Source organism: Propithecus coquereli, unplaced genomic scaffold (genome assembly GCF_000956105.1).
Source record: "Propithecus coquereli isolate 6110/MARCELLA unplaced genomic scaffold, Pcoq_1.0 Scaffold34, whole genome shotgun sequence".
In the NCBI taxonomy this organism is placed as follows: domain Eukaryota; kingdom Metazoa; phylum Chordata; class Mammalia; order Primates; family Indriidae; genus Propithecus; species Propithecus coquereli.
Genome location: NW_012149063.1, coordinates 1,908,573 through 1,930,315, shown reverse-complemented (window position 1 = coordinate 1,930,315; position 21,743 = coordinate 1,908,573). Strand labels below are relative to the sequence as shown.

The 21,743-nt window shown below is 37.9% G+C and overlaps 1 protein-coding gene across 2 annotated transcripts in view; it reads right to left on the bottom strand.

Annotated features, from left to right (window-relative positions):
• CERS6 (ceramide synthase 6) overlaps positions 1 to 21,743 on the bottom strand; it is a 261,185-nt gene that overhangs the window by 181,266 nt on the left and 58,176 nt on the right. For both annotated transcript variants that reach the window (XM_012650710.1, XM_012650711.1), the window contains exon 2: positions 6,669 to 6,774. In XM_012650710.1, coding sequence (XP_012506164.1) covers positions 6,669 to 6,774 — 106 coding nt within the window. The remainder of the gene's footprint in view (positions 1 to 6,668; positions 6,775 to 21,743) is intronic.

Sequence of the window (21,743 nt, the reverse complement as noted above, 5' to 3'; positions counted from 1 at the left end):
TATATGATTCACAATTATTTTATCTTCATTGTAAATTGTGTCCTCTGGCAATAAAAAGCCAATTCTTCATTTAATGCTTTTAGAAACCCTACTTTCTTTATTATTTATATTTGCGTGGATACCTTCACTCATACTCTTATTTTCAACATTTTTAATTACTTTGCCTTAAGGTATCTCGTATGCCTTTTTTTGTGACTGTATCAGTTTTCTAGGGCTGCGGTAACAAAGTTCCCCGAGCAGGGTGGGGTGAAAAACAGAATGTGTACTATCTCATGGTTCTGGAGACTGTGAATCCCAGATGAAGGTGTCAAAGGGTTGGTTCCTCCTGAAGGCTGTGAGGGAAGGATCTGCTCCAGGCTTCTCTCCTCGGCTTGTACATGGCTGTGTTTTCCCTACTTCTCTCCACACCACCTTCCCTTAACACTACCTCTGCATCCAAATTTCCCCTTTTTATAAAGACACCAGTCACACTGGATTAGGACCCACTGTAATAACCCAACTTTAACCTTTGTAAAGACCCTATTTCCAAATAAGGTCACATTCTGAGGTGCAGGGAATTAGGACTTTAATGTATGAATTTAGGGGGTGGGGAGGGACATAATGTAATCCATAACAAACCTGAAATATTTTTTATTAAATGAATTAAATCCATTTATGTGTATTGATATGACTGTAAGTTTGTTTATAGTTCCCTATTTAAATTACATTCTTTCTGTTTTGATGATTTTAAAAAATATTTTACTATATGGTTTGTTTTATTTTCTTTCCTTTTGTGGGTAATTTTTGTTCTGGTGGTTATCCATATAACATGCTTTCTTTTCCATCTCTCATAATTCCATATGAGCAATATTTAAAACTAGTCTTATTTCCTTTTCCTCCCTTCCTTTTCTCCACCACTCAATACTGGTCAATAATATTATCTTTCTTAGAGTTTACTCTTGTACTATTAAATATGCTTAAACTTCTATTTGATTTGCCAACTTTAATTGATATGCCTTGACACCCAACTTTAGAGATTATGCAATCAGCAATCAACAGCTGATTATGCAATCAACTTATTCTGCCTCCCACCTTCTTTCCCCTTCTGCTCAGTTATTGGTAGTTGCACCATTTCTACACTGTGAGAGCCTAGAATGTTAACATTCTCTCTGTTACCAATCCTCACGTTTCTTTCTTTCTTAGTTCTATAGTTTAAATATATTCAAAACTCACAAACATTCCCAGTAATCTCCTGGGCAACTAAAATTAATGATTTAATAATCTCAAGACTCATGGAATAAGTCTCTTAAAATTTTTCATGTTCAAATATGTTTGTCTGTAGCCTTTACAGGGTAAAAATAATTTGGCTAGACATAAAATTCTTAGTTCGTATTTTCCTTGAGAATATTGAAAATGTGACTATAGAGAAGCCTACAATCATGTGATATTTCCCCCGAATAAGTGATCTAATTTTTTGCTTGGATGTTCAAAGAAGTATTTCTTTGTTTACCAACTCCAATTACTTTAATAATATAATTCTTGGTGTTGAACTTTCTGGATCAATTTTCACTATTTTTTTATTACTAAAATAAATCTCCATTTATTTTAGGAAAAATTTGTTGAATTATATCTTTCAATGTTTGTTCTAATTCATTATTTTATTTTGCTTTTCCTTAAGGGATTCTGATTACTGAGATGCTGGATCTGCTTGGCCTATATACCAAATTTTTAAGCTATTTTTTTATTTGTTTCATTTAATTCGGTTTTATTATTTCTATCCTCCATGTTCCTTGCTGAGTGTTCTGCAATGTCTAGTGTTTCCTGTTATTCTTCCCAATTTTGTCTTCTTTCCTGTGATGGTTTTGGTACTTTTTCCTGAACTCTACCAGCTCGCACTCCATCTCTCCTTGTTGACCATTCTTTCTTTAGTTCTTGTATTTCTTCTTTGTGATCTTCCTTCAGAGTTATTGCTTCATTACCTTTGAAAATTTCTGGTAAAATTTTAATCACAATTTTCATTTGTCTTTTCGTTTGGCCTCATTTTTCTAGTGATAATTTTTATTAATGAGCATTGCTGCCCTTTCTTTTAATTGTCTTTGTTTAATGTCGTGTGAATTGCTTCTTTACTAATAATCTTCAAATAAGTTGAATTTTCTTGACCAGCTACTTGCAGTATGGGATGCAGCGAGGATGCTCTTCCAGTGTAGCTGCCACCGAGGGAGAATGCCTCTTGAAAACGTTAATATCCATGTGGCTTTGCTCCACCAGCCTTGCTCACCAGTTCCTGCACTTACTGTCGTAAACAGCGGATGGAGAGTTTGTCTCCCCAGCCTTCAGGAAATGTCGTCGTGCTGGTTTTCCTGAAATCTCCCCGTGCTGGGCCCTCCATCCACGTTCATGCTTTACACTTCATCCTACTTGGCTTCTGCCCAATTCCAACTGTTTCTTGTTAGCCTTTATATATATATTGAAATCTAGAAATATGTATCTCCTAATTTGCCAAATATAAAGTTTGTGAAATCTTTTCTTTCTTTCTTTTTTTTTTGTGTGTGTGTATATATATTTTCTTATTGTTGTTTTTCCTTATTATTATTCCCAATAAGTTTTTTTGAAAGATTTCTAGAGAAAGAAATAACGATGACTTATATAAACATTATTATATTAAAATACCTAGGTTAATTTTAATAACATTAACCTTTACCAGTAGTGGGAGGGAGAAAAGGAATGTAAAAAATAAAAACAAAAGGGAATAGGTATATGAGGAGAATGAGGGAGAACAAATTATGGGGAATCTGCCTATAATTTAAAAATATAGTCTAAAATACCAAAAGTGCATTTTGATGACTTCCCTGGATCATGAAACCTAGCTTTATAGCTGACATATATTCTTAACCCCATGGCTTAAGAACTGATTTGATTAGAAAAGTGAGACAGCTGGCATCATATATATGTACAAATAATATGGCAGGAGAATTCCCAAAAATTAAAAATATGTTCACCCAGATAATTCTGAATACAACCAGTTCAGAAACATGAATTCAAAAATATTCACTAAAGAGAAATATTCTTTTCATCTGAATGGGACTGACAATCCATAATTGTAAATTTTTTGGTCCCATTCCAAGACTGCTGAATCAGAATCTCCAGAAATATGAAGCAGCAATCTGCATTTTAACTCCTCAGGTGATCCTAATGCAAATTAAAGTGTGAGAACCACTAGCCTGAAAAGATGCCATATCACTTACTTTATGACTTACATGCATTATTTTATTTAACCCTCAAGAATGCCTGTGAGGAAGTTATTCAAAGGTTTTTACAAATGAGGTTAAGAAACTTGTCCAAAGCCACAATGGTAGTAGGAAGCTGCAGAGCAGTCAGTCTAATCAACTTAAGACATTAACTGCCATGTGAGTTGTATTTAACTCACGCTAGTTTTGAACCTCGTGAAGCATATGAAGGCTCAATTCTCTGAAACAAATTCATTAAGTACATTGTGAGTCACATACAACTCAAGTGGCGTGCAGAGTAAAAATTGATTCTAGTGCTGCGTGAGTTGCATATAACTCACCCACAGAAAACAATAAAAAATAACAATTTTTTCATTAAATCAGAAAGGATTGTTTTGTTTTCAAAGTTTTTATTCTAGTTTCATAATAAAACACCATGGCCCCAGGGGAAAAATTTTTTTTTCTAGTGTGGCAGTCAATGTGTTAAACACCAAAGCTTCTAATCATTTTGCAATACTGGTAGGGTCTCTGAAACTTTAGATTTGGTGGGTAGAAAGAATAGAGAGACAGACCACAGACAGACAGGTGTTATCTCACAAGGAGAGACTGTCAGAAAATATAAACAGGTTCAAATTTACCAACCACTTTCACAGACGAGAACTATACAGTCAGGGCATGTGAGCAGGGCAGTTACACAGGGCCCCACATTCAAAAGGGCCCACACTTGGGGCTGAAAGCTCCGTGGCCACCATATTGGCTCATAACAGTCCCACCATTTCTGCCAGATGGACGTTTGGTCTCCCAATTCCCCACCCCCTGGCTCCCAACAACCACTAGCATCCCTCTCTTCTCTCCACCTAGTGACTACTACTGCCTTCAGCTTCCAGCAGGGACCTGAGTGCAAGCATGGCGAGTAGGGGACTGAGTTGGTACTCCCCGAGGTGTCTCAGGGCAGACATGGAGACAGCCACCTCAGTGGATTTGGCACGTGACTCAAGAGGGGTGAGCCCCTTACCCGCTCCCGATCTGGGCACAAAGTTTGCAAGGCACTTTTAAGTCACCTGTCCCCCATGATTTGGGGCAGTGGGCCTATGGACAGGAGAAAGACCTGCCTCAACTTCTCTGTACCCTGGGGCAGGACACAGCATATCAGATAGTGTCTGGAGAAAAACAGAACCTGACAGTTGGCAGGTCATGTGTGCACTAAGTCACAGGGTGGCATCTGTGAAGGTCTGCACTTGCCCTGTGAGTATCCCCAGGTCTGAGTGAGTGTGGCATTACACAGTGGATAAGAAACATCTTGACAGGGAGAGACAGACTGAGGGAGGAAGGAAAAAGCTTTATACTTTTGTACTTTTAACAGCACTTTTTTCGTGCTTTTTGAACAAGGGGTCCCACATTTTCATTCTGTGCTGAGCCTCACAAACTCTGTAGCCAGGCCCGTACACAGTAGATTTTAAGGGTTTTTGAGGGTTCGTCCCTCTTACTTGAAGGATTATAATCACGTCTTTCTACGAAAGGTCATTTGGAAACGTGGTCGAGGCCGGGATGCTGGATGATCATTCAAACACATCCAGACACTTTGCTAGAGCGCTCCATGTCCTGGTTCTGCTATTCCATTCAACTGACCTGTTACACTTTCATTTCACAGATAAGACTGGAGAACTACAAAAGAATACAAGGAAAAACAGTTCTAACTTTTGCCGCATTTATATTTAAAACATGAGGCTTCTGTTTTAATTATGTAAAAACCTTCAAAGGAATCACCTTGGAAACTAAGAGAATATGATCATTAAAATTAGCTAGAAGCAAATATTCTTCAGAGCAGTCAACCTGGCCGCAAAACCTTTTTATTACTTTTGTAGAAGAAATTTCTCCAGTGACCACAATAAACACAAGATAAGGGAAACAAAATGTCCACCGCAGCATTTCTAAAGGGAAGCATAAAATTTGGGTAAAAAACTCATTTTATTATTCATTTAGAAGATTGCATGTTTAATGCATTTAGAGTAGTTCACAAAGGAAATGCAAATTTGTTATAATCACATTTTAAAATGAACCTTCTAATTCCCTACATATCTGTTTTTTGAAAAGGAATAAAGGTGTTTCACTGCAGTAAATTGATATGCCAGATGAAAATGTAAGTTTTTTCTCAATATTTTCTTCTTTTAAATACCATAAGGTATTTGTCCCTTCACGTTGGAACCTGGCAATCTAAAATCAACCCATAAAACTACCAAAAGAGCTTTTCCTAAAATACCATTCATTCTTCTTTTCTTTCCTAGCAAAGAGATGTAAAAAAACACCTGATGCTTTCTTGTAATTTTCAAGGAAAAACATCATTTTTAAAAGGATAGAGGGGAAACCCCCTAGAGAATTTTGGCAGAAATGAAGATAATAAAATAAACAAAAATGTTTGCATATTTGAATTAATAGCTGTAACACAAGAGACAAACAGTACAAATGGCTAGCAACACAAATACCAAAAAGGAACAGAATTTGCTTAACACTGTCAAATCACATCTTAGGAGCCTGAGTACTTCTCCCAGAAAAATGAAAGAGGGAAAATGAACCATTTAATATATGAACACACAACACTTCTCATAAAATGTTGTACTTCTGATCTTTTCTTCTTCCTTGTCCAGGCAAGCGTAAGTTAAGACATATGAGAGAGATATAAGATATATAGGGGTAGGACATAGACATTCTGCAATTTGCTTTATATCCTTATGGCCTTTGACTGAGGGTTTCTGACTTCCAGCTTTCTACTCCCATCTTCATTCTGAGGGAAATATCACCTTGGGGTGCAGGTGGAAGCAGGAGAGTCAGTCTTTTTCCCCATTCCCCTCTCTTGCTCTTCCCATTCCTTGTTTGGACTTCAACTCTCAACGGATTGCATATCTCCTGTCTTTTATTCTCCCCAGTGAAGTGAGCTCTTCACTTACAACTCTCCAGACCCTCATCCTCCATTCTTTCAAGTTGCAACTCTGTCCTTCAAGTATGCCTTTGCTGTTGTCGTTGCTGTTCATGTTTGTCTATCACAACTCCTAGAAACTATGGACAACGCTATAAGCTCTTTTTGCATAAGTGTGTAAATGATACTCTTCGGCTCTACCCAGTCGCCTCCATTCAGCCCTCATCTGTACTGCTTCATGCCAGGTGAGATTAAAGGAAGCACAGAAATAGACTAATCACTATCTAATCAAGACTGGTCTTTACAGACAAGCTACTAACAATCGACCCAAGAGTAAACTAACAGGTCCAAGACATGGCCATCTTTATTCCGCGTCTACTGTCTGCATCTCACCACAATACTATGCTCGCATGCTTTCTGAGAACACATTTTCCTGCATGAGGCTATGTAAAAGTTTATTCTCAAAATGCAGGAAAGAAGGAATTGAATAACTGCAGGCTGAGAATGGTGATTGGGACAATTCACACTTCGGGACAGGACAGGCATACCTTTGTAATTGCAGTGAAGACCTTTTCCAGAATGGCATTGGGCTGAGCAATTTGTGGTCCATTGGCCTGAATGTTGAGGGCTATCGCACAGGGTTTGGCTACAAATCTAAAAATTAAAAAAAAAGAAAAGCAGAAAGTCAGAAATTATTCCTTGTATAGCTGTTCTTAATGCCACCAGTTACACATTACTCAATTGTCCCAATAAAGTGCTGGTAGGATTTTATGACTGTATGTTGTCAATATTCATATCAGTAACTATAAAGCAGACTTAACTGTTTTTTCTCCTTTAGTTCTCAGCAGTAACAGTTAAAAAGAAATCCTTTTAACACATTTAAACCCCCAATCCTCAAATTCTAATGAGACTCAGAAAGATTATCAGATGAAACTATAAGTGTACAAGATATATAAAGAAAACAAACTATGATTTTAAAATGATATAACTCATACTCTTCTGACACATGGCAATAGTCATGTTATATTTTTACTACGAGAAAGTTTTTACTAAGCATCTAACTACACATGCAGAGACAGTGCTTTTGATTATCCCTAGTCATAAACTTGGCCATCTTTATCTCTATAAGCAAAGTGTGCTATATGCAGGCCCAGTCTCTTGTGGCTTAAAATTCTCTGCTTTGGGGTTATTTGTCTCTTTCTCAAGAGGAGCAATGAAGGATGTCAAAGGGCATGATGTCTCTGACAAGTTGAAAAGTCTGAAATGTTTACAAGCATCAGCAGGGCTGTTTTTATCCTAAGCCAATGCGTATGTCAAGAAGAATGGGAAGACTGGGGCTTGTTTCTGGTCGCATCTGCCGTGTGAATGAGGCACTGAAGGAGAGCCAGTGAAGTGCGTGGGCCCCAAAGCCGTGGTGACACCTCTAATAAAGCCGTGTGAAAGAGAGAAATGCATATACAACCTTTAAGAGTTGTTTTAGACTAAATGCTCAAGAAATAACACTCTGTAAATGCTTATTTTCAACAGTGACATTTAACGTTTCTTTACTAGTACAGAATAAATTAATATCTTATGAAAGTATTACCCACGCTAACTCAATGTTGGTCAAAGGTGACAACTGACAAATGTACAAAACACCATGAGTGAATCTTAGATGAAGCTCCTTTAATAACAGGTGGCGAGATTAAAGAACAGTAGACAAAGAATTTTTCTAAAAAGTGAACCTAATGAAATTTACATATACAGTACTGCATAAGATCCTACTGGGTCCTATTTCGAGTAAAAGTGAAGAAATTTATTCAAACAGGAAAATGGAACACTGTACATGTGCAAGCCTAAACCAGGAAAGATATACACAGAAAATGCAATATAATACCTGTTACACCAGGCTCTCTGGGACAAAGCTGGGAAGAAAGAATAATCACTCTTTCCCAATATGTAAATCTTCTAGAAGCTGTAATTTTCTCCAAATTTTTGCATTCTCAATTTTGTTTACTGTAAAATTTTTCTGAGATACATCACCCATGTGCTTACCTTCTTGACAGGAAGTGTAACCTTTTCTTATGTCTCTGGGTCTTCACTATGAACAACAATCACGGGGCTATGCCTGTGGCTACAGTGGTGAAAGGAGGGATTTAATGGGCAATGGCCATAAGGAAGAGTTCAGAACTTGTTTCCTTGACAAAGTTTTCTGCTTTGTGGCTATTTGCCTCCTTATCATAAGGTATAGTGAGTGGTGTGAAAAGATATGAGGTCCAGCGAAGTGAAAAGTAAAGTCAGAGAGCAAAATTAATTTGGTGTAAAGGTGAAAATCAACTCTTCCAGCGGTGTCCTTCTACTCTTCCCACCAGCCTTCCCTCATCTTCCCCACTCCCACAGTCCGGACAAACTGTGTTCAAATTCCCACTGGGACTTTATCATCACCATCCTGTAAAACCTGCTAATCTAATACACAGTCTTCTTTCTTCTTCTAAACAGTGCAGAGTCTAAATGCAGAGGCTGATCATTTCATCTTTGTATACACCATGACGGTGCCTGGACATACACAGGAGGGGTTCAAGAAACTTGGTCAACTGGTTATCTTTGGTAAATACATTTTCACTGTTGCTACTCTGGGGCTGAGTGCAGCTGACAAGTTTGCAGATATCCTCTGTGTGACCCATAGCAACGCGTCGACAGGCAGTAGGACAGTCAAGCAATTTACTCAATAGCATCTCTTTAATAGCAACGTCCTCACCTGGGATATCATTCGCCAATAATTTACAAATGCATTTGGAAGAGTTTTTTCTAGTATTTATTACACAATACAATATCTTATGCCTCCCTCCTTCTCTTTTTAAGTTCCAAACCACATTTTTTAAAACTATTTCTCTAAATTTCAAGAACAAATGCAATAGCATACCTCTCAATCACCAAACTTATCAAATTTTGATAATCAAAATCAAATAAATATGATGCTCTGTAAACATGTTTTTAAAGCAATGCCTAAAGGAAAGGATGGGAATTATTTCTGCTACTATTTGGCTATGGAGTCCTAGCTACAGAAATTAATCTCTGTGCCTCAATCTTCTTACCTGTAAAAAATTATTATAATTACATACATACGTGCATGTGCCTATAGATATATGCATATGTTAAAAGATAATATCACACGGTCTCTTTGACTAAAATCTTTGACACGAGCCACGGGTAGGGTTTCATCCAATAGCATTTACTCACCATGACTTTCCCGGGTCCAGCAACCCACCCAGCTCCACTGTGCCAAGCCATGTGCATTCAACAAGTTCTAAAAGTACCAAGCAAAAAAAAGACCCTTGGAAAAGACAAGGGCCATCAGGTAGAGTAACCACTCACCCCAATTTGCCCTCAGGCCTGGGGTTCCCAACATCATTATTTATGGCATCACCTTTACCGACAAAAGTGTCCCCATTTGATAGTTTGCCACAGTAAAAAAAAAAAAAAAAGACAGACTGGTCCTGTTTGGACAATAAATTGCAGTGACCCTCATCATAAAGCCCTAGGCCTGGTACATGTCCACAAGGAGTCCACACCAGCCGTGAGCTCAGGATCTCAGCTCCTGCACACCTGGCCTCCTCTCAGGGACCGAACCTTTCCAGCTCCCTGATCCACCCTGATGGTTCTCCCGCGTGCTGCAGCCACACTTCCCCCAGGATATTTAGCGTGAGCGTGTGTGTCGCTCTCCCGTATGAATGGCCTCCATGAGGGCAGGACCAGGCCTTAGTGAAAGTCCACATCTCCAGAGCCTCGTATATGATCCCATTTAATCTTCCCTCCATTAAAGGAAGCAGGATTGTCATCAGCCATGCTTTGCAGAGAGGACCAAAGAGGTCAGAAGCCCTTTATAGTTTAAATAGCCCATGGTGGGTATGCACAAATATCAACCCACCTGAATTCTCTCATTCTCTGACATGTTGTGGGCATTCAATGAATATTTAATGGCTGAACGAATGAATGAACAAATCCCCTAAAACACAATGGTAGGTACTGTAACTATCTTTTCCAAAGAGGCTGTGTATCTTAATTCCCTTGGATATCCACATCTGCCCAGGGTCATGTGGGACTCAGAGGGTAGGAGGCTGACCATTCCGATATGAGAAGCCATTTCTATAATTCCCATTGTCCCTATGATGTGATTTCAAAGCTGCCCCAAAGAGCCCTTGTGTAGGTTCCACCAACCCCTTACTCAGTGTTCTCTTCTCAACTTATCCAGTACAGAAAGCCAAACACTAACTTTCTAGTACTTAAAAAACTGCATAAAACAGGCAGGAAAAGCAAATATCAAAGCTCAAATGGGAGAAGAAAGAAAAGAAGTAGCACATATAACTCTTGTCTTCCTAATAGGTATCCCTGATTATATGAAAATATAGAAATGTTGTGTTTCTTCTCCAAAGAAATTGTGAATCACCTCTAGCATTTTTTTTTCCAAGAACGTATTAGATACCAAATAAAACCCATGATGCAACTACTACAATTTTATTACCTACTGTCATGGTCCATTAGAGAAAAACTAGATGTTATTTAAATGCTGGCTGTAGCAGAAATAAATTCACAAAAGCTGTCTTTCACAACATCTTGAGAGGAAGAGAAAGAGCATCAGAGACAGAGAAACAGACAGATGGGGGATGCGGTGGAGCACTTACAAATATAATAGTTGGAAGGAAATATGTATTTTCAAGCTTTGATGGTTACCTCTACAAGGAAATGCTCACCTAAGTACTTTTTTTATCAAAGGCAGCACCACCACCTTCAAAAGATCAAACATCTGTAAGTCCTTTCATGTACTGTATTTGAAAGCAAATTTTTTAAGGATGCAAACTTTGAAAAATCCTAGTCTCAGTTAAAAAGTAGAGAAAATACCTAAGACGTTCCTATTTTCCATTCTATTTAACAACACGTATTTGTATGTTAAACATGAATTAAACATCTCTGCACAAAGTACTGAAGTAAGCGCTGGGCAGTGGAGTGGTGAGAGGTATAGACAATATATGGTGTGAACCTTGAACTCAGAGAAGTTTACAATCTGGAAAAGGAGGTTATAAAAAAATAAATGTTTACATGGTATACGTCAGTGTTCTAATTACTTAACAGTATTTAATCAGCTGAGTCACATGGCCAGGGACTTTTAGTTTTTTCCAACTGTACCATTTCCAAAACTTTTCAAAGATAGTTGGAAGGCTACGATGGTGGTTATGCAAACCTACACATATAATAAATTGTACAGAATTAAATCTGTCTCGCTCTCTCTTTCTCTCTCTCTCTCTCACACACACACATATACACACACGTGAGCACAAGTAAAACTAGGGAAATCTGAATAACATTGGTAGATTTTATCAACGTCGATATCCTGGTTGTGATATTATACAAAGTTTTACAAAATGTTACCATTGGGGATATCTGGGTAAAGTGCACAGGAGATCTCACTGTATTACTTCCTAGAACTGTGTATGAATCTATAACTATCTCAATAAAGATTTCTTTTTTTTTTTCTTTGTATTTTTTATTTTTAGAGATCAGGGTCTCGCTACATTGCCTGGGCTGGTCTTGAACTCCTGGCTTCAAGCAATGCTCCTGCCTCAGCCTCCCAAAGTGCTAGTAACACAGGTGTGAGCCACTGTGCCTGGCCTCAATAAAGATTTCAATTAAGAAATAATGGGAAGGAATATTCTGTTTTTGTTGTGGAGGAATGAGCGCCTAACAAACTGATTTTTCATCTTTAAAAGTTCTGCATAACATACCTACACTTCTCCCCCCAAAAAACGAAACAAACAAACAAAATACAAAAAAGGAGCAATCCCTGAGGACTCTGGAGACTGAATAAAAGCAAACAGACTTTGGGAGGGAGTCAAAAGTTGGAGCAAAGCAACCAGCAAAGAGCGACCTCGCTGTCTGTTTATTTATATATTTATTTTGCAGCTCCAGCCAGAGATCAGACACAGTCACAACTGCAGGTAAAACTTTGATAGAAAAACACATTCTCTTTCTAGCTGCAGAGCCAGGGAAAGGAGCCTGGGGAAATCAGAGAGTGACTAGAGGACCATGGAAGGGAAAAAGCTAAAGAAGCAAACCGTAATTCTGTGTACAAACAAGCATGATTCCGGCTGACTTCTGAACTATGAACGTACCAGGTAAACTGAATGCAGAAGGAGCTACAGTTTAAAGAACTGATCTGAGACTGAGGCCACTGTCCACTGCAGGGCTACAATTTGAGTAAATTGCCTGTTACAAACCATCAACATTTTTCAGAGCAATGCAGAAATATCCAGAATCTTCACAACACAACTTTCACTATGTCCAGGATACAATCCAAAAGATTGATGAAGAATAAGGAAAACATGACCCAACTCTTAGTTGTAAAGCCATGCAAAGGAAAAATTCAGTGAATTTTAACCATGCAATCTGAAAAAAACAAAGAAAAAAAAATGGGGAGATAAACAGACTTTGAGGACCAGTAGAACAATTTCAAAAAGTCTAATATATAGGTAATTGAAGTTTCAGGAAAAAAGGAGACAGACTGGGGGAAAATAAATTAGAAAAAACCATATAGCCTAGGTGTGTAATAGGCTATATGGTATAGCCTATTGCTTCTAGGCTACAAACCTGTATAGCACGTTACTATACTGTATGTTGTAGGCAACTGTAACTCAACGGTAAGCACTTGTACATCTAAACACATTTCACATAGAAATGATTATTTGATTTTACAATCTTATGGGACCACCATTGTATATATATAGTTTTTTATTTATTGAAATGCTTAGATAAAATTTAGGCCCACTCGTTCCTAACATAATCTATTAGTAAAAATAGTATTTTCCCTTCTTCTTAAAATGAGAAAAGATAAATTAATTAGAGAGGCATTGTTAAAGTATTTGTGATACAGTCATACATTTTTGCTCAGTAATCCCACATTTTAGGTACGTACCTAAGGAAATCTGTCAAACAAAGAAAAAAGTCATAAACATAAAAATTTTCATGCACAATTATCTATGAGGGAAAATGCTAAGTAGCTTAATGATTCACCAATAAATGACTCATTGACCATCTATGATGTAGCATCTCTGCTACATCATAAGTTTTGGGGAGGCAGTAGTAAACAAAATCCCTGCTTTTATGGAGCTTACATTCTAGCAGGGGGAGATTAAAAACAAACAAAGTACTCTATGTGATGCCAGAGAGTGACAAACAAAGTGCTATATGTTATGCCAGAGAGTGAAAAGTGCTACAGGGAAAAATAAAGTGTGCAAAGAAAGACAAGGGTACTGGGGTGGGGTTGCAATTTTAAATAGACTGGCCACAAAAGGCCCCACTGAGAAAGTGAATAGAATCCTAAAGGAAATAAGGAAATAAGCTAGAAAGGTAAGTGGGGGAAGAACATTTTGGACTGGCAGCCAAGGATGAAGGCCCTGAGGAAGGAGTATGAGATGCGGAAGGCATATGCTGGAGGCCAGCGTGGTTAGAGTAGAGCCAGGAAGCCCAGAGGGATGAAGTGGGGTGGGAGAGGAGCAGGCAGCCACACCACAGGGTCCTGGAGGCCATTTTAAGGCCCTGAGTTTTTACCCTGAGTAAGGCAGGAAGTTACTGCAGGACTCAAGAAAACCTAAATGACTTGATTTCCGTCTTAACAGGCTCACTGGCTCCTCTGCTGAGAACAGACTGAAGAGGAACAAGGATGGGGACAGCAAGGCCAGCAGGGAGGCAACTGCAATTATTCAGGCCAGAGATGGTGGCAGCAAAAGACGTGGTGAGAATTGATCAGAGCCTGGAACTCTCTGAAGGTTGGGCCCACAGGATTCACTGACGGATTGAGCATGGGATGAGGCACAAGAGAAATAAAGGATGATGACAGGTCTTGGCCTGAGCACCTGGAAGGATGCAGTTAGGCTTGGGCGTTGGGATGAAGTTCATGGCTCAAGTGTGAAGTGTGGTAAGTTCGAGGTTATGTTTATTAGGCTATCAGGCTTATAAATGGAGATGTCACATAAGCAGGTGGACAGAGTATTCTGGAGTTTAGGAGAGGCTTGTGTTAGGGCTATAAATTTGGTGTCATCATCATACAGATGACAGATAAAGCCATAAGACCAAGGAAATCAGTTGGGAAGTAAATATAAATAAGAGATTAGATTCAAGAAATAAATTCTAAGGTGACTCTAACATTTAATGTTTAAATAAATCAGACTACCAAAAAATCCATGAAATATTATCAACTACTAAAAAGGATATTTACATAAACTATGTAGATAAAAATTTGTAATACATTAATTTTTAAAAACAGGCTATATATGTATATACTAAATGGTAACTATAAAATAAAGTATGTGATAGAATAAAATCTGAAAAATAACAGTTGATATGTTATATCAGAGGAAATTAGCATCATATTTCTTTAGTGTTTCCTTTGGTGTTGAGTAACAATAAAACCCAGGTGGAAAAAAGGTGATGAAGTTAAAAAAATATAATAAATTTTTCAGTAAAAAGAACCTGGACAGGACAAAGACAATTACAAACAGTACAGCAGTCCATGTCTTCCAAGAGTTCAAGAAAGATTTGTTACCCATCAAAATCCTACTGAGTTTTCATTTTTATAATTTCTGTGCACTTTAAAAGCAGTGTTTATTATATCAAGCGTAGAGGTAACAAAAAGCACTTGTAATGACATTAAAAGTCACCAGGAATGCTATCACCCAAAGATAATCATCCTTAACATTTGAACATTTTCTGCTATGCCTCCCCATATTCTACCAGATGTTATTTATACTTTGCTTACTATATTTTTATTAAACAAAATTGCATCACACTATATGTACTTAGCAGTGTGCTTTCCTTTCCTATTGTGAATATTTCCCTCAAGAAATTACATATCCTTGTAAAACGTGGGTTTTATTTACATAGATGTTTATTACATAGACGTATACTGTTGTTCTTGTTTGTCTTTTAATAAATTTTATGGTGTATATTTGAGCTTTACAATATGATGGTATGGGATACATATGGATAAAATGCTTACTATAGTGAAGCAGATTAACCTATCTATCATCTCACACAGTTACTGTTGTGTAAGTGTGACAAGAACAGCTAAAATCTATTAATACTTATTTAACAAAAGTTTCTAATACAATACAATTTTGTTAACTATAGTCCTCATGTACATTAGATCTCTAGACTTTTTCATCCTATATTTTTGTTCTTATTTTTTACTGTTGTGAAGACTTTCTCAGGACTCAGCTAACTGGGCCATTTTTGACAGTACAGAACTCTTAATTAAAGTCCCCACATGTTACCATGATATATGGATGATTCAAGCAAAGGTGAATTTGAAGAATTAAATGCTTTAGATTGACACTAAAATACTCTGCCATCACAGGATAATTATCCATTCCTCCATCTGCTTTAATCTCTGCTACTTGAATTTAGGATCACCCTTGATAGCTAACATTTCCAAAGCTTCAAGAAATTAGCCATAAAATTTTGAAGAGGAAAATCTCTAGACTCTTCTACATCCTGAATTTTTACGTTTTTAAGGACAATTAAGAGAAAAATGGGCAAAAGATGCTAAATAACCAGTTCATGGAAGAGAAAATGGAAATGTCAATAAACATACAAGGAGATATTCAGCCTCATCAGGAAAATGCAACACCATGCCACTCTCATCGGGCGGCGTCTGATAATGTGAAATACAGCTGAGTTTTTAGGGAAACAAGAATTCCAATAAACTGCTCATGGAAGTTTAATAAAAAAGAAACACAAGATATAAAAGGGTAATGCACAAAAATAAATGACAATGACCAATAGACATATGAAAAGATAGCCACCCTCACTCAATTACAAAAACTGACATCAAAACATTATGTCACTTTCCACCTATAACATTTACAAAAAATTTTAAATTTTGATAAGTTCCAATGCTGATAAGAGTGAGGAAAAAACAGGTATTCTGCTAAACTGGTATAATCTTTGAAATGCAATTTATCAGTATTAAGGAAATTGTTAAAATGTCTAATCTCTTGTGGGCCTTACTAGTTATATATCCTCCTAGAAATTTACCAACAGATATATTGGCATTTTTAAAAAAGAAAGTTTACTGCAGCATTGTTTGAAATTACAAAAAAGACAAGAAACAAATGCTTACCCGAAGGATACAATGGAATTCTATAATGTTTTAAAATGAGGCAGATTTGTTGTTCTTCAAGACATAATGGTAAATGTAAAATGTAAGATATACAAGTATAATAATCCATTTGTGAATGTACTTGAAAAGAATTTTAAAATAGTGACAAATTGTTAATCGTTTAATCTTTTAGGGTTAAGAAGACTTAATTTGCATTTTATATATTTTTCTGTACTGTTTTAAGTTTGCTTTACATTTATTTTAAAGGTAAAAAGCATTTAAATGCTTTTGATGAATATTTACTGACATGGGAAAACACTCAGAAGTAAGAGATAATGCAATGTTAAGATGATCACTATTTATTTTATATATACATATAAATTTCTGCCATATAAAAGAGGTTGAAAATATACTAAGAGGTCAACCATGTTTATTGCCATATGATACAATTATGGCTTACTTTCATATTCCTTTTTATGCTTGTCTATATTTTTCAACATTTTAAAATCAGAGTGCAAACTTTTAATACCTGAAAGATGGTCTTACCAATAACCTACCTAACAGAAAAAAGTAACTATGAAACAGAAAGTAAGAGAAATAAATTTATAACACATAATTGTCCCCCTTAAAGAAAAAATTGACAACTATCCCCTTTGTTTTGTTTAACTAAAATACCTGTGGTCCAACTCGTTATCTCTAAGAATTTTTTATAGTCTTTTAAAAATCAAAAATGAGTATTTTTAAAAATAGAAATGAACAAGATGGTCTCTATGGCAGGTAAGACTCAAAACCTCAGTGACACAAAAATCTAACATGGAAAGCCGTGAGACAGCTACAGCTCAGCTAATTCCATGGAGCTCTTCCAGCAAAGGATGGCATTATGACTGAGACAAGGGAGAGAACAGCAGGTGGAATAAAAATAAAATGCCATTTCAGTCCCTGGTCAGGTAGAAAAAAGGATGACATTCAAGTCAATGAGAACACCAAAAGATAAGAAACTATGCACCTGGGCGAAAATACTCCCAGAAAGGTGTTACCAACATTAAATAAATACAGCTGAGAGAATTTGAAATGCCACCAGAAAAGAAATTGCTTCTGCTATGCCTGGAGACACCACGGCACTCCTCTATTTCCTCATCCATATAATGACAATCATAATGACACTCTGTTTCATGTTGGGAACGACTTCTAAATCACTGGCACCTTGAGAGCAATTGGAATGGGACAAAGATAGGGAAAGACAGCATGCAGAGTGGTATGCGGGCAGAAGACAATTTTCTTCTTAGGAAAAAAATATGAATGGTTTGCTTAGCAGCACCATATATTACTACTACAAAGAACAATTCCTTTAGTGCAAACTCACACCCCAGGTGTACACCTACTCTGAGCTTGGAGTGTTGGAAAGCTGTTTAATATTTCTGAACACTAGTTACTATGTTTATAAAACGGAGACAATAAAACTACATGGCAAATTTTGCGTGAGCATTGGCAAAACAAATATAAACCTCATACCACAGAGCCCAATATTTGGAAAGTATTCAGGAAGTGCTCACTCTCCTTAAATTCTGATGACAAGAAGCATACATTTCACATAGGGGAATCTGCTCCAGTTTGTGCTGGTCAGTGACCTGTAAGGGGAAATCTGTTACGGGAAGAACCTGAGGATGGCACAGATTTGTGAAAGAGCCAGAAAACTTGAGAGCTTACTATGTCACTTGGCCCAGCCTCCCTTCTCCAAGCCAAATTTTTCTCTAGAGAGATCATTCAAAAACTTCCTTTAGACATAAAATCTCCCTGTGCATTTCTTTGCAATTTCCTGTTAATCTATAGTTATTTCAAAATAAAAAAAAATTTTTAATCTTCCCTTAGTGTTCTATTTTAGTTTTTGATCATACGTGACTCAAAATGTTCTTCCTGCATCATTCTTTCTTGCTGAAATGTAAAGCCATTTCCTCTTTTCTCAGCCCTCTAGAGAGATAGTACAGTCCATAACCTCCTCAAATATTTGAAAATGCTGATTAAGTCATCCTGTACTCTTTCCTCTTCCAAAATAAACAGCTTGAATCCTATAAACCTTTCCTCCGGCTCCATCTTTTTCTTTTCTAACTTTAGAATTTATTATTTTAAAGATTGTTTTCTAAACATAACTTTATTCTTTAAGGAAGTGGAAGAGACCCTTAGATGGTGGCTGCTTTTATTAATAAATAATTATTGGCAAAGGCTTTTTGTAGTGATGATTATTAAAATTCACCAGAAGCTTTCTAAAAATTATAGCTAAATCTTAAATAGCAGAAAAAAAGAGATCCGCCAGTCTAGTCCATTATCAACCTCATTTGAGGGGCAGAGAGGAAACTGAAAGGCCATCAAGTATCATAAACTAAGAGCTGGTGTCCTTGGAAAGCCCAGTTGACCTGAGAAATGTCAAAACTGCCTCTCTTTGCTACACACTTTCAGGATTCTGGGGAAAAAAGTACCCTAGACTTCAGCTATTTCATCATGAGTTCATTTCAACTACTAAAGAAACACTGAATCTAACTGTTAAAGGATGAAGCTCATAAAATTCAAAGAAATTGTGTCTTTATCTTAAACAATGAAAAATATGCTCCGGTATTTTGCATAAAACCAGATACAAAAAAATTAAAATTTTTATAAGAAGAACAATTGTATGGTTTATATTTATAAAAAATACCCTTATAGTCAGGAAAGTCTCGAAGACATTCCCACTACGTGTTAGTTGCTATTTTCATTGTATTGTGGTGCTTATAAAATTACCATAATTGTCAATGAATCTTTGGGGAATACTGTACATGCACGAGTACGGCTGTATTTTTAATCTGCTCTTCTTTGCACACTGAGGATGATACTATCTGGACCTCTCACGGAGGGATATAACTGCACCCTCACAGAATCTGTCACTGTCAGCCATGCCTCTGCACTTCATTGACTGCAATTTCAGCAACTTCATCTCTAACTGCTGCTTCCAGCACAGCCTGTCAGCTTTCGACATGTCGCACAAATCAAGAGCTCTGCCCGAGTGCAGCAGAATTCCCTTTAACCAAACCCCTCACACTCTTACAGACACCTTTCCTGTCACTGTCCTCAGGCCACTCGCTCTGTGATGGGATCTGGGCATCCCTTATCAGTCACTTCCTCAGAACACCAGCCAAGGAAAGCAGAGCTGCAAGAAGCAGGCCTTCAAGGCCTGCAGACACACTGTCCCTACAGGACCCTGTGACAGGTAGATTTGTCTCCGAATCTCAAAATTGGCCCTGAAGCTAAATGTCAGGTCTGGGAGAACTCCAAGCCTTCCTGCAATGCATTCATCCTTTAATTCCATTACATTTGCCAGGTGCCTTACAATTCACCAAGCCCTTTCACATTTTATCTTAGTCAATCCTGGAAATGTCCCCAAGGTATAAGCAAACAGATATTATCATCACTGATTTACAAATGAGGAAACAGGAAACAATTCCAATGTTTCAGTGACTTCAACTAAAAACTAAAGGTGGAGGTGCGTGCCAACATGACCCCTGTCCTTCATTCTGCTCCAAAAACTGCGGTCTCTCAACATTTCTGACTTTTTAGTTGTTGGCATATGCTCATAAGTCTGTGAATATTTCTCTCGGCCTAGATATTAATACCACAAGGTCCGTCCACTGGCGCCTCAAAATCACAACATTTGGTTGTCAATGAACAGAGCTTGGTTTTACTCCTGATCTACCACCTGAAGGTTTCTGGTTGTGTGTAGAGTTTAACGAGGATAGAGCCCTTTATTTTTATGGTGGATTACTAACTATGCGATGACTTTCTGGAGTTTCAAAAAACAGAGTCACCAATTCCTAAAGGAGAGTTTCATAAAGGTTTTTGTTAAAATCCTGATATCTTAATATGCTAAAATTCCCCCCAGCAGAATCTGACAGCTGAACACGACTACCTACCATGTGCTTGTTTCACAGTCAAGGACGACCGTGAACCACGGGCACAATGAGACAGAATGAAGGTCGCATCCTTTACACGGACACGAATAGAGAATAATTAAGAGTCAACTCTCAGCACCAGAAAAATAATTTTGTCCTCTTCAAAATGGTCAAGTTGAATGAGACAGCAGACACCACGCACCGAGCACAACACCAGGACACAACGGCCCTCAGGGACTGCTTGGTCCCCACAGCCCCTCACAGCCCTCACCCCTTTATCACCAAAAGCCCTACGGTCTCAGCAAACTCCTTTACATAGAGATCAAGTCTGATGACAGCATTGCAATATTATTTGAGCATAATAATAGTTTACTTTCACTCAAGGCCTTACACTTTCTATTAGTACTCTTAATTCTCTTAACTTCATTTGATCTCATAATTAGCACTACCTAAGATCTAAGGGTAAGGAAACAGAGGACACTTTTCAAAGAAAGTGTCACTCCCAAACTTACAGGAAAAGCTGAGGATGACACTAGAACACACAGCTTCTCGCAGTTGGATGCTGTCTCCTAATCTTTTCTCACATTGGACATGCTATCCCAGGGTTGAACTACACTGTAAAAATGTGAACCTAACAAATCTGTTTGCAAATCCCTCAAGTTCTTCTACAACTCCTGCCTAACTCCCTTATGTCGGCAATGGGCAGTGTGTGTTCGTGCCACAAGCTTCAATGTTATTCTCCAAAAGAAGATGTATTTATCAGGATCTAGTCAGGAAAACAGAAACCACAAGTTATTTTAACAGAGAGAATTCAACATAAAGAGTAGTTAAATTGGTATCAGAGTACTAAGAGACACAAAGGAATCCCTGAGATGTCACAGAGGAAGCAAGAATGGCCACCAGCCCCAGGGTTGGGAGCAGAGAAAGTAGAGGTGGGGGAAGAACCTCAAAGCTGGACCCAGACCCCTGATGAGGGGGCAGCCCCCAACTGGAGACGGTGCCTCTGAGGGGCACGATGCACCTGCTTCTGGGAATGCTGGGGGAAAGTCAGGAACCGGAACCAATCGCTGAAAACAGACCACTTCTGCTGGGTGAAGAACAGCTGCTGAGCGGAGGATTTTTAGGGAAGTGAAACCACTATGTATGATACTATAATGGTGGATACATGGTACTGTAGTCTGAAAGCGTCTCCCCAAATTCATGCATTGGAAACATAATCCCCAACGCAACAGTGTTGGGAGGTGGGGCCTAATGGGAGGTGTTTGGGTCATTGGAGCTCTGCCCTCATGAATGGATTAAAACCATTATAAAAAGGGCTCATGAAAGTGGGTTTGTTCTCTCTTGCTCTTCTGTTCTTCTGCCTCCAGAGGATACGATGCTCACAGCACCATGTTGGAAGCAGAGGGAGACCTGGCCCTCAGCAGACACTAGATCTGCTAGCCTTGACCTTAGACCTCTCAGCCTCCAGAACTGTGAGAAATAAATTTCTATTCTTTGCTGTAAATTACCCAGTGTCAGGTATTTTGTTATCATAACACAAAATAGACTAAGACATATGGCATTATAAAATTGTATGA